Below are 16,322 nucleotides of genomic sequence, written 5' to 3' on the forward strand. Positions count from 1 at the left end.
GAACCACATTTTAAAGGGAAAACAGAAAAAAAACTCTGTTGCGATTTTTTGGTTGTGATCGGAAGTGATGCGGAACGTTACGGCAGTGAGGCAGTAACGTCCCGCAGGACGAGTATCTTGTCTGCAGAACCGCTTTATTATTAACCAGAACTTGGCCACTCGTTCTTCCTCCTCCAAACAGACACAGACACACGCAGCACATGCAGTCTGACCTGACCCGCTCCCTTCTCCACTCTCAGCCATACACAGACCAACTCGCTCTAACCATACATTCAGGAGACACAAAAGAATTGGAGTCAAGAAATGTCAACACTAAACCATATTTTTGAAACAATAACACAACTGCAGAAATGTTGAACTTTTGGGGGATTTTTTTTTTCTTTTTCAATCAATCAATCAAAGACTGAATTTGTCCCATTGGGGAGCAATTAAAAGGTCGCATAGATGCATAGCATGAGTTGGCGCTGTGTGCAGAGAATAATGCAGTATGCTCAAAACTTGGGACAATGGAAGTACAATGGAAGTCCTTGGACATTTGTATGAACAGACGACTATTTGGATTGTTATTACATAAACTGTCAACTATAAAACTATGCACCACAACTCTAGCTAATGCTTTGGTTTTCAATTTGGGACGTGTCCAATGTCAAGATTTTAGAAAGTCTTTTTCAAAGACATTGGACTGCTCCATCATCTCTGGCACCCGTGCAGAAGGTCTCAGTCCCCGGGTTGGAAACAACTCTCCTAACCCGATCCCCATCCTTCAGAATCAGGTTTCTTATCGTAACTGTAATTCAGTTCTCATTTACATGACAATGTTTTAGTAATGAAACCACACATACATACAGAAGATCCATTTTCACCTGTTGTTGCATTGTGTAAATGGAGTCTAAGTGACATCACAATCAGGTGTTGTCAAATGAGGACTACGTGAAATTTTGAACCCGTTTGTCCTCATCTGGCTCAATCTTCAGTGCATCTCGTCAGAAGATCATGCTCTCTGTACTTTGAGCATCAGACAAGAGCTGTTTTGTAGAGATGTTCTCATGCAGCCATCCAGATATCATAATCAAATCATCCAATTCTTGTATTTGCTCATTTTTTTTGTCTTTCCAGGACTTTTACTTCAAGGACTAAATGTCCTCACAATGTCCATCATGTCTAAATCCAATCATACCATTGTAACAAGATAGTCAACATTCATAATTCATCCATCACTGATTGCAGGGTTGCTGCTGATCAATGTCGGTTGTAAAATCATGTTCTGAATATATTTGCACAGCTCATTGTGGATATCCAACTGTGACAGTTCGATGTTTTCACTAGTTTGCCATTTGGGAATCATCACGGTTCGGACGTTCTGGACAGGAACTAAATCGTTGCCATGGAGGCAGTAAGCTAGCTGTGGTGTCCACCTGAGCCCCATCATCTCTCACATGCAGCCAGCGATTTAACAACGTGCCGACCGACTTCTGTTGGTACGTGCTGGGGAAAGCACTCAACCGGAGCAGAGTATGGTAAGCAGGGCTTAGACAGGTGTCAACTTTGCATAAGTGGCTCCATAGATGAACGCAATAAGAATGAGATGCAAAAATAACAAGAGAGTATGAAGTAGCTGCACGAGCTGCTGCACGAAGCAAGAGATCAACTGCAGGAAGGATGTTGATTGGACAGAGGAACGCAGCAATACAACAGGGCAACAGGCGATTAGTTAACGTACCACACAAATATATTCCAACAGCATTAAGCCTGTTCCATGTTTCAGCCAGCAAGCAAGTTTATAATAAACATCATGTTAGGATAAAACTTGTTTCAAGCACATTTGGACAAGGCACCAACCAATGATTCAAAATGGCTCTATCAATTTGTCTATTTCAACATGAAAAGATCAAGCGCAAGCATATTCACTGAAATAACACATACAATAAGTAATTTTGTAATTAGTAGTAGAAGTGCTCACAACATGGCTTGTGGTCATGAGGAGGACATTACTGCAGCGCTCACAATGGGTCCAATATTTTAAACAAGGTCTCAAGCAGGGGTGCCAAGGAATAAAAGCGGCCCACAAGAGGCACTGAGACCCCAGCTGAGATATCGTGATGCTGCAATAAAAGCAAGCAACCTGGTTGCTTTCAAACTAACCTCAAAACCATGTTGTCAAGAGGAGTTTGTAAAAACACCCAGAATGCAACAGCTCGAGGAGAACTTTTCTGGACATTCCACTGTATTTTGAACCATCATGATGATGATTGTCATTATTATTATTATTATTATTATTATTGTTGTTATTATTAATATGCCTGCCTTAGTGGCAAGGTAGGTTAATTTTATTATTATGTATTTATTATTAAAACATAACCTCCACCAATGAATTTTGGGGTAAAGGTTTTTGTTTTTTGTTTTTTTTTACCGTGGGTATTTATTGGTTTGTATGTATGTGTTTTACCAACTTTTCGCAAAAACTGTTGACCAGAATTGCATGAAACATTCAGGGACGATATTTCATCATCTCATTAGATTTTGGGATCTATTTGGGTAACTGTTTTTGAATAGATCCCAATAAACTGGGAAGAAATGTCATCATACAAAGTGGATGGGAGAGGCACCTCATGGAGGAGCTCAAAGAAGCTCAAAGGAGAAGGAACTGCCCAATATTTCCTCTGGAATCATTAGAATGTGGGCTGAATGTGACCAGTGAACATAATTGTGTTTGACACTTCTGTTTATCTTTCGAAGCTGAAAAGGTAAACTATGCTTTACCCTTTAATAGATCAGTTTAAAATCCATCACTCTTCTGGGGCCCCTCTCATTCCCTGATAATCTCTAATCCACAGTAATATATTGACTAATTTCCACCTTTTTCCATTTGTTAATCCTTCATTTGGTTGGGCCCTGACTCTTCTGGCCTAGTTCTCACACCCGCCCAGAGAGAGAGAGCAGCACTCCAGCACTCACTACAGTGGACGAGAAGCTTACTGTCTCCTCTCGTTCTTTTGTTCCCTTTGTTCCCCCCACAGCAAGACAGAAAAACAGAGGAAATCCAGCAGGAGAGACAGAGGGAGAGCGAGGACGAGCGGAGGCAGGCAGAGAGGGATGGAAGGATTAACTCCCTTTTTTTTGTTGTATAATCGCGCCAATTCACACATTAAAAGAGAAATGCACCAACGAAACAAAAGGGGATCATTTCACAGCTCTTCATATGCATAATCGGAAGGGTTTGAGTTTTCAGAGGGAGGATCAAACTCAATTTTATCAAGGTTGTAGACAGATGTACAGCCCACAGAGGAAAACAGAGCCTATCAGCTGTCTGAAGGGTTTTGTTTATTCTGGAGTCAAGCGCAGTATTACACATTATACTTAGAGATACTTAACACAGGTAGGACTCACTCCTGTCCTTTCAACACTGAACAGGACTGGCGACAGCTCTGTGGTTGAAATTTAAACATTAAGCAGAGTAAACTACATTTTCACTGCAGAAAATCTGAATTCTTTATAATTTTCTGGTACATCAAATTCAGTTAGTTTAAAATTTACACAAATGTTTACACAATTTAGCTAACTTTGACTCACAGTCCTTAATGGCCACAACTTCCACGCTGGTCTTGCGATTACTGTTGCAAGTGATGTTATATACCTGCATCATTACACCTGGCGTTCACAACCCTGCCTTTATTTTAACCGTACTCTCTGAGCAGTAAGTGAAGCGATCCCACAGTACACCAATCAGGACTTTCTCACTCATAAATCGACATGTTGCATTATTGTTGTTTCAATATTAATGCTAATGCTGCTCCTAATCTGATCAACGGTTGACGAGGTGATGTAAAAGCCTGATTTACATCTCTGAACCTGGGAATCGTTTGTTCCAGGCTACAGCGCTAAACATAGATCAAAAGAAAATCTGTGAACCAGTGGAAGGGTCAAAGGTTCATTAAAATTTGTGCTTGCATCTTTCCACTTAAATGACTTAAATGATTGATCAAAAATATATGGAGCCCTCTTGTGGCCATGTTCATTACGACAGAAGCAAGGTTGTGAAGCATCAGATAGAGTTTAAAGAGAAAGAAGATTTATGTCAGAGGCAGTTTCAGGTGAAAGACATTGATTTAAGAGAACAACATTAAGTCCCAGGGAGTCTGGTTCTGCAGGATTTCTTCATAAAAGTGCCTTGAAGTGACTGAAAATTGTACTTGGTGCTATAGAAAAGTATTCTAATTCATTTCATGTAATTTTTTCATTTACCAGTCAATACAAATATTGACTACCCTCTAAAACTTTCCAAATACTGGGGAACAGACAAAACAGGACTTCACAACACCCATGTTTGGTGGAGAGCAACGTGACCGACTAATGCAGATTTCTTCTCCTTCAACATCTACAGATCTGAAGCCTCTGAAGTAAAAGATGGAACAGGCATTGATTTCTACCAACTACTGTATGAATTGGCTCTTGCCTACTTCTCAACAATCCTGACTTATTTTCCTAGAGTCTCACCCCAGACTGCTTCCAAGAAAACATTCCAGTGAAGACAAACACCGCCAAACAAAACTATTTTCTTTCCAATCACTTACAAAAGCAGAGACTTTCCAATAGTCTGTTCTGGAGTCTAGAAATGTCCAATTATGGTTTCTGTTGACATCTTTTCCTTAAATGTAATTTTGACAACCCACCCCCAAGCTCCCCCACAGATCTCCAGACACCGTGCTGGAACCCCTGGTTATTAATCCAGTGCCCCCCCCAGACACACGCATGCAAAGTGTTCAATCCAACACAAGCATTTCACTCTGAAATGAAAATATATGTGGAGCATGAAGAGAACTTGGTTTACGTGGACGGGGAGAGTATTGATTTGCCACACTCATTGTTATTCCCTGTGTCTGTGGATTGTTCATAATGATCAGGGGTGGGGGGTGGGGGGTGGGGGGGTGTTACAGTGAACAGCTGAGTGTGATGGGAAGGCTTTGACAGGCCTCACAAAGGGTTCACTGAGTGAGGCTTTCTTGGCCGACTCCCAAGCAGCCTCCACGCCTCCCAAGACCGGCCCTCTTCATTCATCTCCAGCGGTCCTCACAGGCCTCGGGCCTCCGACGACCTCGGAGATTTTAACAAGCTCTAATGAGGGAGATGCTCCTTTACACATCCTGCGAGTCTACCGGCACGTCGGCACCACTCTGGTTGTTTTTGCCATGAAAAAGTTTCAAGATTCAAATGCAACACGTGTTTTCCATAACTAAACCGTTGTTGTCTTTGAAGGTCATTTTAAGTTTCCTTTTCAACTTACTGTCAATGTTCACCTGCCTCCTGCCTCCAACCTTGAAGTCATAGGAATAGGAAATTATGGTCAACGAAAAATCTGAAGGGTGTCAAAGCTAAAATGTTCTTAAACCTGTATACAGCACAACACTTTAGGTGTCTCATCCTGTTTTGTCCAGTTGCTTAGTACCTTCTCTTGAGTTATTTACCTCCAATTGTTGGTGCATGTTGTGCTGTTGCCATTGCAATTGGTTGGTTGGTTCCCTGACGTCAGCAATTTTTTTCTTAATTGATCAATTGTTTGGAGGGTTGCTTAACTAGCAGGATAACACAAAAACTTGTGGATGGAGTTTAACAAAAAGAAATGTTCAGGGCAACAGATAATTGGAAAAAAGAAAAAGATGTCAAACCACAAAGACATTCACAGCATCTACTTATTTGTATTTATTGGAGATTGTATTGTCATCAGAATACTAAACTACATTATTATATGTCAACATAACAGTCTTATTGGATATGAACATTTGGCCTTCCCTCAATAGAGAGAAGTTTATTAAGAAAGCCTAACAGAAATGACCAATCACCATGGTTCCTCTGAATAGATTGAACTTGTAAAGTATTCATGTTCCATAGATACAACAAAGATTAAGGTGTGTCCATTCTATCTTCAGTTAAAAGTAGTGAATTAACGGCAGCCCTAACGATGACCGTGGTTTGATTACATTGTCCCATGAGCTGGTGTATTTCGTTGTGTCTTCTCAGAGATTTGATCTGATGATCTATAATTCTGTTGGTAATGGCAGGTTCTTGGTTGTGTTGCAACCAACCCTGCAGAAATCACAGGCTACACCGATCTGTGTCATCATTCTCCTCCCTCGCTGGGTTTGCACGCACCTCTGCGGTGGAAGCCCCCCCCCCCCCCCGACCACACACACACACACAAACAGCCCACAGAACGCGGCTCCACAGAGCATCTTCAGTTCTGCAGTCATGAGACAACACAGTCCCGTGAAGAGACTGGCCACAATGGACGGCCTCTGCCAGGACACTAAGCAGTTTACTTCCACTTCTGCTACCATGTTGATGCTGACGCTCTGGCTTTACCATTTTAATGAGGCAGGCAGGCTGAACTGGACCCGAGAAATGGTCCGGTCAGCATTCTGCAAACACAATTTCACTGAAAACTGACCCATCAAGTCTGAATCACGTGGTAATCATCAATCACGCTTCTTTTTTTTACTGCATTCCTGTTACAGTGCCTAAGAGTTCATGATTTAAACATGTGGATTTCTTAGACGTCAGATGTCAGATTAATCTCAATATTCAAACATTAAAATCAGCACACTTGTTGTTTTGATATTCTCATTTTGGTCCTGATTCTTCACCGACGCAAAGCCAATCTGCATGAGTCCCAGCAGCACAGACTGATCAGTCAGTGGGTTACAGACACAAGCAATGACAGGCTGCTGAGGAGGCAAAGGGGAAGGGAGCAGCAGGAGGAGGAAGAAGCAGACAGATTAAAAGAGGAAGAAAAAGTGCTTTCTAAACAGCAGGGATCCAACCTGCTGACGACAGGAGGTCAGAGGTCATCTATGGGCTAATTACTGAGAACAAATCTTTAGCTTCTCATTTGAAATGGTGGTAGACTCGCTGATATCACACAAATATAAGGTAAAAAAAAAAAAGAAGAGAGATTTAAGCGTTGTTAAATATTGTTCATTTTGTACATAGAAATATGGACTTCAGATATTTCTTTGTTAAAATCTGAAGCTAAATGTTCAGAAAAGTACTTTATATGTTAAATACTGGCTGAGCTGGTCTTGTCCTCATGGGAGGCGTTCAGGTGCAGTGGAGCGTAGGTCATTTCACTTACTGTAGGTTTCCTCCTGGATGAGGTTTAGGAGGTGTGTAAGTTACATTATAGCAGATAACAATACACACACACACACCAAGATTGCAGCATTTAAGATTTTTTTTCTATCTCACCTTGTGCCTGATTTGAATTAATGTCGCACAATATATGTATAAATATATTATTACCACATATGCTACATGAGCAATATCCACATAATAAATAATTAGAAAATAATTTTCCAATTTGATCCATTTTCTAATAACATTTTGATTGAAAAACTAAATTGATCATAATAACAATTAAAATTGTGCCAGAACATTGTTATATGGAAAACACCATCTGCATGCACGTTTTTATTTATTATCACTCTTAACTATTATTGCATTACTGAACATAATCGCACATCACATGTGAACCTACAATTGTGAGGCTCTACTTTTAATGAACAATCTTGTAGCCTGTAGTTAGAAAACAATGATGTTGCCTTTCAAATGATCACATTGTGCAATTTAATATTACTAATCAAAGCTTAGGAAGAAGATATGTTGCACTTGTATTAAAGGAGTCATCAGCTGGTATTCTCACGAAATCCAGTCTCTCTTTTCAGTTTTAACTGAGGTCCAATACCAATATACATGTTTTAACAAGGAAAACTTGGATTCTCTGGTGATGAATCCTTAAAAAAAAGAAAAGGTTCTATTAAGCGTTCCACTGTGTTTACCGCATCAGTTAAATGAAAGCAGGTCTCCTCATGGAATGAGTAAAGAAATGCAGAAAAGCTATTAATTACTTTGTTTTATCTGACAAATGGTTTCTTTGTCTGAGACATTCGTTTCTTATGACTGTGAATCTCCTTGAGGCTCCAGCAGCTTCCAGATGAAAGATGTTTTGAGATGATCTATAGTGACTCGCACATTTCTGAGAGTGATGGATAGACTGGAAAACAAGTGAATAAAAAATGAGACTCAGAGAAACTGACAAAAGCCTTTAAATGTGAATATGGACCATGATCACATATGATCAGTTCACTAAAAAGTATATGAACAGGTCATTTTGAGATCAATCCCGTGGTCTGGTATTAATCCCAATGTGTCATTTGTCATTAATATAACGCCTTTGTTTTAATTATTATTAAAGATCTAAATTGATGATGGATTCCACTGAAAATAACAGAAATGTTTTGCATTTACACGGCAACGTTTGGAAAACGATGTACATTTACACAGAAATAGCAGAGGTGCTGAGATGTATGTAGTCAAAACTGCCAAGTCCCGAGAGAATATGGACTGGGAGTCATGACACACTGGAGGAAACATGGTCGTTATTGTACATCTACTGAGCATATGCACAACTACACAATTGAATACAATATTGTTTTCTTTGATTACACTGAGACGGAGCATTATGAAAAAGTTGGATTCTCCCCCATTCCCACGATGACGGAGTTGGAACATTTTCAAAAAGTTGCATTTCCAGCGGCTCCGAGCAACGTTGTTATGTCAACAGACCCAAAATGCTACGAAAATGTTCTGCTTTCACTAAAGAGGGTCTAAGAGGCACCAACATATCTTCAAATATCACAAAGCCACTAAAAAAACACGAGTAAATGCAGAATAACAAACAGTTTGATGCCTTCTATGCTCGTATTATCTGAAATAATGTCGAAATGAAGAAGTCAAGGTGTCAAATGTAAGTTTGATCCATTAATATGCAGATGATTATGACACATTAGCTATGTCTGCTCCATTCACCATTTATCAAATGTAATGTAATTTATGTCAACCCTCAAATGCTTAATTTTGGGCAAAAACCCTGGTGTGCACAGAGACAATGCCTGCTTCACCACCGAAAACAGCAAATATAATCAAACTGCAGTGATACACCAAACACTAAGAGATGAGTGTTTCCCACAACACACACAAAGACCTCACTTCTGGTTTTCACATTGTCAAAGCAGTTAATAGATAAAAGGAGAGTTTAAGAAAACCATGGCACATTAAAGGCATTTTTTTGGGGTGCATTTTTCCATGATGATCTGATCTGATCCACCACATTTCTGTCTTCATTCAGCCATTATTGAGCTCTGCATCTTTGAATGGCGTCCGTGTGTCCATGCAGCAGTCGGTCCTGACAGCAGTGGCTGTGACCTCTAGCATTTCGGGTCATCGGCAGTGTGCTGAAATGTAGATGAGAAACGCACCCAGGGAGCACACATGCTTCTGGTATGTAACGGTGAAACATATTAGGAGAGACAAAGAGAGATGCGGACTGACAGACGAGGGCTTTTCATGGGCGTCTGGTTGGTTGTGGACTCGTCCCTCCTCAGCATCCAACCCCAGTGATCCTGAAACCCCACAGCCTGGTTTCTAGTGCCATGCCGGAGCCACAGTGCTGCAGGATCAGTGGCAGACAGACAGGCAGAGCGAGACAGAGAGAGAGAGAGACTGGGAGTCTGCCGGCTGCACGGCTTCTCACGCCTTCATGTTTTCCTGCCAGATCAGCCTGACAGAAAATCAATGACGCTGCACTATAACGGAGACGCACGGTAACCTGCGTAAAATGGGCCAGGACTGTGCAACTATAGCACGTCTGCGCCCTCCCTAATGCTGTTTTCTTTTAATGATGAAGCCCCCTCATGCGTGCATCCACCCCGGAGCACGAGGTGGATGCATTTAAAAAAAAAAAAAGAATTATAACACGGGCCGGAGTTTCTTCTTCTGCGCGGTTAATCAATTTCAATGAATGAATGAATGTGAATGCGGGATGATTCACGCACAAGTCACTCGCGTTGTCATACAACACAACGCTAAATTACGCCTGAACGTGGCGAAATACGAGGATGGAGGTTTTCCGAAATAAAAAAAAGAAAGAAATGGATGCATTTGCATGCATGAAGATTAAAGGACGGAGGGTTTCGCAACGGCAGCGCACCCGGCCGTCGCATCCCTGTCAGAATCGTTCATTAGTCCTCATGTCAAGTACAGGCAGAAAAAAAAGCAGCTCGCGGGAGAGGTGCGTGATGAACCTGGACGTGCGTGAGCGCGTCAGACAGCAGCTCCACAATGATCACCTCCTAAAGGCGTGTGACATGTGAAAGAATGGACAAACACACACACACACACACACACACACACACACACACACACACACACACACACACACAAACGTATTACCTTCATGTCGTTGACAATCGCCTGGAACAGACCCCCGAGGGCCCCGCATTCCTTCTCCACGGTCTCCATGTTTGCCAAATCCACCATTCACCGGAATTTACACGAGCGCGCAGCAACAGCGCGCTCACCGACACCCGGCAGGAAAACACAAAAAGAAAAGAAAAGAAAAGGGGTGAAAAAAATATATATATTCCCACGAAATCACTCTCCGGGTGCTCCCTCGAAACACCTACAATAACGGAGGGATGCGGAGAGAAGAGGTGGAAGAGGAGGAGGAGGGGTGGAAAAAAAAGAGAAAGGTGCCGAAACCAACGGCTTGCTGCGTCTCTTCCAGATGAAGATGGGAGAGACTCTCTCTCTCTCTCTCTCTCTCTCTCTCTCTCTCTCTCTCTCTCTCTCTGTCTCTCTTTCTCTCTCTCTCCCTGTATTTCTATCTGTCTCTCTCTCTGTGTCGCTCTCTCTCGCTCTCTCTCTCTCTGTCTGTCTCTCTCTCTCTGGTTCTGGCTCGGTCAGGCTGCGGGTTGGTACCGATGAAATGGTACCGGGGCCACCAAGCTCATCTTGGCGCAGCCAGAGCGACGCGGAGTCGGTGCGGACGCATGTGAAGGCAGCGGAGAACCGGAGCGACCGTATGTCAGTGTGCGCGCGTGCGTGTATGCGTCTGCGTGTGTCAGCGTCTGTGTCTGTGCGTTTGTGCATGCGTGCGCTCGTAGGTGAAAGGCGTGCTGTGATTGGTGCAGAGACGGTGGGCTCAGCGGTGCGCAGAGAGCAGCCAGTAATACGATCCATGCAACTGCAAAAAGAAAAGAGGCTGGACAGTACACACACACACACACACACACACACACACACACACACACACACACACACACACACACACACACACACACACACAACTGAAATCCAGCGTGGGGTAAATGTCAACTGGATTTAGACACAGTTGGAATGCATGTGTGTTGGACTGCATCCTGACAACCCAGATTTATTACTTGAAGCTACACTATGTTTCATTTCCATCCCAAAACATTACACATTGACTCAAAAGAACAATCAGAAAGTGAAGAACCTACAGTTATAAAGTAGCATGCTGCAGGATGACCTTTGTGCTTCCACTTTGTGCCACAAGATGAGCCACTTTTAATAACAATGACGATAATGGTAGACATTGGCGGATTTTGCTATAGTGCAAAGTGGGCAGCCGCCCAGGGCGCACTGTGCACGACAGGAAAAAAGAAAGAAGACTTGTCAGAGGGCGCCTTGTGCTGGGGTGAGGGTGGGGGGGGTTTGCTGGCACCACCCCCATGTGCATAGGGGGAGGTGTTCATCCAGGGCAGAAAACAAGCCATGTCTTCGATTGATGGTAAAGATGCACTAAATACCAGTATCTGGTATGGTCTCCAATACTGCACAGGGTATTCCTACTTGTATAAGTTCCCCAACACAACCCGGAGAGTATGTCATCCCGAAGACAATAATGCATTTCATAATTATGAAGTAGCTCCAGTATTTCAAAGCATTATTGTTAATATTTATAGTGTATTGTTCTGTGCGTGTATCAAATTACAAAAACAACCAACAGTACCAACTGGTGGCCCAACATGAAAATTACATTGTTGTCAGTGTTTCTGTTTCCATCATTGCTTCCAAAATGTTGCTGTGTAAACGTGAAACTTTTCTCAAACAAAATAAATGCAAAAGTGATACATTTTCATGAAAACATCTTGTAAATGGTGTTTAAACTTTAAACAACACTTTCACTTCTTTTGGGTTTATTTTTGGCCATCAGTTGGAAAAGAATTCCTGACCTTGAGAAAATCAAAGACGTTTGGTCATGAGTACTGTGTGAAACGTATATATTCAGTGTGAATGAAACCATAACCAAACACACAGTGTCCTCGGGCATGTTGAGCTCTTCTTTGGTACGTTTGTCCAGTGGGAATCTTCAAACACAAAGAAATCCTGGCCCACATCATAGTTTGCATGATACTTGTTTTTGAAAGCTGCATGTGAACTGAAATGTGGGGAACAATGAGATTTGACAAGCAGACCGTTAACAGACACAGGGTCCGAGTACCACCAGCATCCTCTTCTCACTGACTGAAGTCACTTCATCAAATGAAAACAATCTCTCTCTATATATATATATATATATGCATGCACCATAAGCACACTACAGGCCCATTTGTGTGAACTATGACCTTGACAGAAGGAAGGATGTCACAGATGCATCACGCTGTCCTTTAATCCACCGTTTCTCTCTTCTGTCCTGCACACGTCACGTCTTTCCCACACGCTCTTAATGTGCAGGCTTTTACTCTGAGCTTTGCAGAAAAGTGTGCAGCACATGTTGAGGTGCAGAAAAGTCGTCCTTCGGTTCTCGTCGGCCCCCACGAGACCTCTGCTGAACACGATCAGGTCGGAGCTGAAGGCAAACACACTTCAAAGAGCGGAGAAAACAGTGTGGCTGTATTAACAGCTGCTCATGGTGAAGTGATAGATTCCAGACAGGTTAAAGCGATCTGACAAGACTTCACTGCATTCCTGACCCAGCTCCTTTCTTTTAGCTTTTCTCCTCTCTCTCCCGACGGTTGGTAAAGGTTCATTGCTAAAGGTGCCCATAAGTCTGCAAGTGATCAGCATCATCCAGAAAATTGCCATCATTCACACTAGCCTGGAAATGTCATATTCGCAACTGTGTCTGAAAATGATGTAGATTTCATGTTGGGCCACTTGTTTGGGCTGTTGGTTGTTTTTGTAGTGAAGTCACACACACATGCATCAGAGAACAATATGCTCTAAACATTAACAATGGGAGTACACGGACATTCGTATGGACAGACGACTAAGTTGAATTGTTATTACAGTGACGCTTGCTATTACAGTTACTGTCAGTTACTGAGCACGTGCACAACTGATTGTTCCTATGGCCGTGGTGACCAGGACAAGTAGCAGGAATTTGGAAAAGTTGCTTTTGCCCGTACTTCCACTGAAAAAAGTTCTACCTAGGGAGCCGTTTTCAAAATGTTGTATTTGATGTTGTCCGACTTGTAATTCCTATTTATACCACCAGATGGTGTAGTGAGCCACTTCAGTATTTAACACATCTTGATCAGCTTCAAGTTTTCACCTTGTTGCATACAGTGCTGATGACCAGAAACTAAACTGTGGAAGCTGGCGTGAAAGTGACTCAGTGCTGCCAACTGCTGCACAAATGTAGTATTACATGGATCTGACACGTCATCCTTATAAAGTCACAAACAGCAAACGTCACAGGGAAAAGCATTATGGGATTGATCCAGTGAAATTCATCGCGTCACATCTTGGTGCATCCAAACTGGCACGATATTCCGATTCATTTATTCAGTGTTCATGTAAATCTAATCAGCTAATCGGAAAGAATTCAATCAGAAAAGTGAGCGTGTAAACGCAGCTAGTGAATGGAGAGTTAATGAGCTCGGTTTTCAGCTCTGAAAGTTTCCAGATCTGGTTCATGTTGACTGAGGAATAGTTTAGAGAAGATAAAGTCTCTCAGAAAGCCTCACTTCAGAGGCAGTTTTACATTCAGGACTCTGACGACGGCTCAACTCTCCTCGCACGCACACACACGCGCACACACACACACACACACACACACACACACACACACACACACACACACACGACTGGATGTCCAGACAAATGTGAAGGAGTCCAGTTCGTGGAGAAAATAACAGCTTCCTACTTATTGACCGTTTCTTTTTTCTCTCCTGAAGCTGCAGGAGGGCCTTTTTTCAACTTCATCGGTTTTTAAGTATAGACCCAAACAGTCTGAACAGTCTGCACAGTGAACGCAGTGGGCCTGTTTCTGAATGACACGTTTCTTATTCCAGAGATGGATGTCTTATAAAAGAGTCTGAGTCACAGCCGGTATAGAAAAAGCCTCCGCACTCCACCATGTCATTTTGAGCTATTGACTGTTGTTGCCTTATATAATAAGAGCGTCAATGACAAAGATATTTAATGTGGCTGTTTGTTGTTGTTCTGGCACATCTTTGACGTCATGTCGGAACAGAACATATGAGTTCAGTGAATTGATTCCTTCTTCATGGAGGGATATCGCCCACAGAGCTTTAAAAACAGACCTTTTTATGTGTTTTGTGATGCCAGTTATATATATATATATATATATATAACTTTTTTTTTAATTATTCACCTCGTCATCGCTGAAGGAATTTGGGTGTGAACACTGTTTATGCGCACATCCACATAAAAAGCTAAATCTGCTCAGGCTGACGTCTCCGGGGCAGTTTGAAGGGGGGGGGGCAGAGGTCAGCTGACCCTCCAAGCACATGACTCTGCATTTTATTTCTCTGAGAAGCAGAAGATCCTGAGTAAAACTGATGGAGCCCCGAGAAAGCAGATGTGAGCAGCAGTCAGGAGAGCAGGAAGAGGATTTTCTCAATGAAGACGAAAGTTATTCATCATCTGCTGGAAGTTCTGGAACTTTCTGTTTTGTTTCAGTGTAACAGGAACTGAAGGCAGAGAGACCAATAACAGTCCTTACTTCCTATCCCAAAGTAACTCATCAAACCATGGGTGTAGAGGACTATATCGCCTTGCTTTCTTTTCCCAATCCGAAGACACATATCAGATTCATTAGTGGCCAAAAATACCTCAGAGGTATGTTAGTATGAGCTCAACTCAGCTCCAGTTGTATAACCTTGAAGAAATCAGTATTGAGGTGATGTAGCTTTAACTGCATGTTATGAATGTCACTGGACAAACCACACAAATGTTCCCAAAAACATAAAGGACTTCTGTGGTAGCTGGGTTCATGTGCACACAACCAGCAGCTGCTGATAAAATGCTCAGTATTGTGTCTTTAGCACATTGCATTCCTCTCTCTGTATGTCATATGTTTATGAAGATACTTTTAGAGCCTTGGCTCAACATCCTGGCCCAGTGAAGAGTGATTCACACCACTGCCAGAGTCCACTGGTCACACACTTAAACACGGAGGTGTGGGGTTTTCACAGCATGCAGTCTCTCTCATTGTGGTTTATTTCAAGGAAATTATTGGAAATTGAACACTTTTCCCCTTTTATTAAACTTGTACTTTTTTTAACAACTGAATTTAAAGTAAACATAATCCATCTCTACACACAGAACATTTCTTCAGTTGTTTTGACAAAACAAATGTGCACCTCATTTTATAATAAGCTTGACAGAGAGACGGAATCAACATCCGTGAGTGTAACCAGGTTCAACAGTCGCAGCCATATACAGAGCCATTTCCTCTTTCCACCACAGTGCTTCAGTGGAAATGCAAACATTTGTTGGGTCTTAGGTGTCTGTTTGCACAACAATGGTACATGGAGCCACTGAAGAAGCAACTTATTCGAAACAAAACGTATGGTGGAACAAACGTTTTTACTTCGGGGGGGGGAACAACTTTTCTGACACACTGTTCCTGGTCACCATGGCCATAGCAACTGCACATGCTTTCTTGATGGACAATAAAAACAATGTTTCCCCCAGAGTGTCATGACTCCCAGTCCATATTCTCTAGTCCAGTCCAGTCTAGTACATATTTATAGTTGACAGTCACCATAATAACAATCTAACTTGGTCGTCTGTCCATACAAATGTCCATGTACTCCCATTGGTAAGGTTTACAGCAGATTGTTCTCTGCTGTATGTGTGTGGTTTCAGTTCAAAACCAAACAACAGCACCAACTAGTGGCCCAACAGGAAAACTACATCGTTTTCAGTGTCTCTGTTGTTGCCATGGAAACAGACATTGTCAAAGTGATACATTGTGACTTGAAATGTTGTTGTGTGAACTGAAGACATTTGAAATCAAAAATATGATTATTCTCTCGCCTGTCTGAGTCTCTTTATCATTAATCCCAAAAATAATAAGTTGTCCATATAACAATAATCAATTCTGAGCATATTAGTTTATCAATAGCACACTGGAACTGAATGAATTACACTAATTCTACATGGGTGATGGGTAAACTGAGGTAAACTGAGGGTAATGAGTAATAATGATGTTCTAC

The 16,322-nt window shown here is 42.0% G+C and overlaps 1 protein-coding gene across 1 annotated transcript in view; it reads right to left on the reverse strand.

Annotated features, from left to right (window-relative positions):
• The window catches only part of mtss1lb (MTSS I-BAR domain containing 2b), a 73,443-nt gene extending 62,774 nt beyond the window's left edge, over positions 1-10,669 (reverse strand). Inside the window, exon 1 of the mRNA XM_080495616.1 lies at positions 10,282-10,669. Coding sequence (XP_080351742.1) covers positions 10,282-10,368 — 87 coding nt within the window. The 5' untranslated portion in view covers positions 10,369-10,669. The remainder of the gene's footprint in view (positions 1-10,281) is intronic.
• Between the last annotated feature and the right edge of the window lie 5,653 nt (positions 10,670-16,322).

Source organism: Blennius ocellaris (genome assembly GCF_963422515.1).
Source record: "Blennius ocellaris genome assembly, chromosome: 1".
Taxonomy (NCBI): domain Eukaryota; kingdom Metazoa; phylum Chordata; class Actinopteri; order Blenniiformes; family Blenniidae; genus Blennius; species Blennius ocellaris.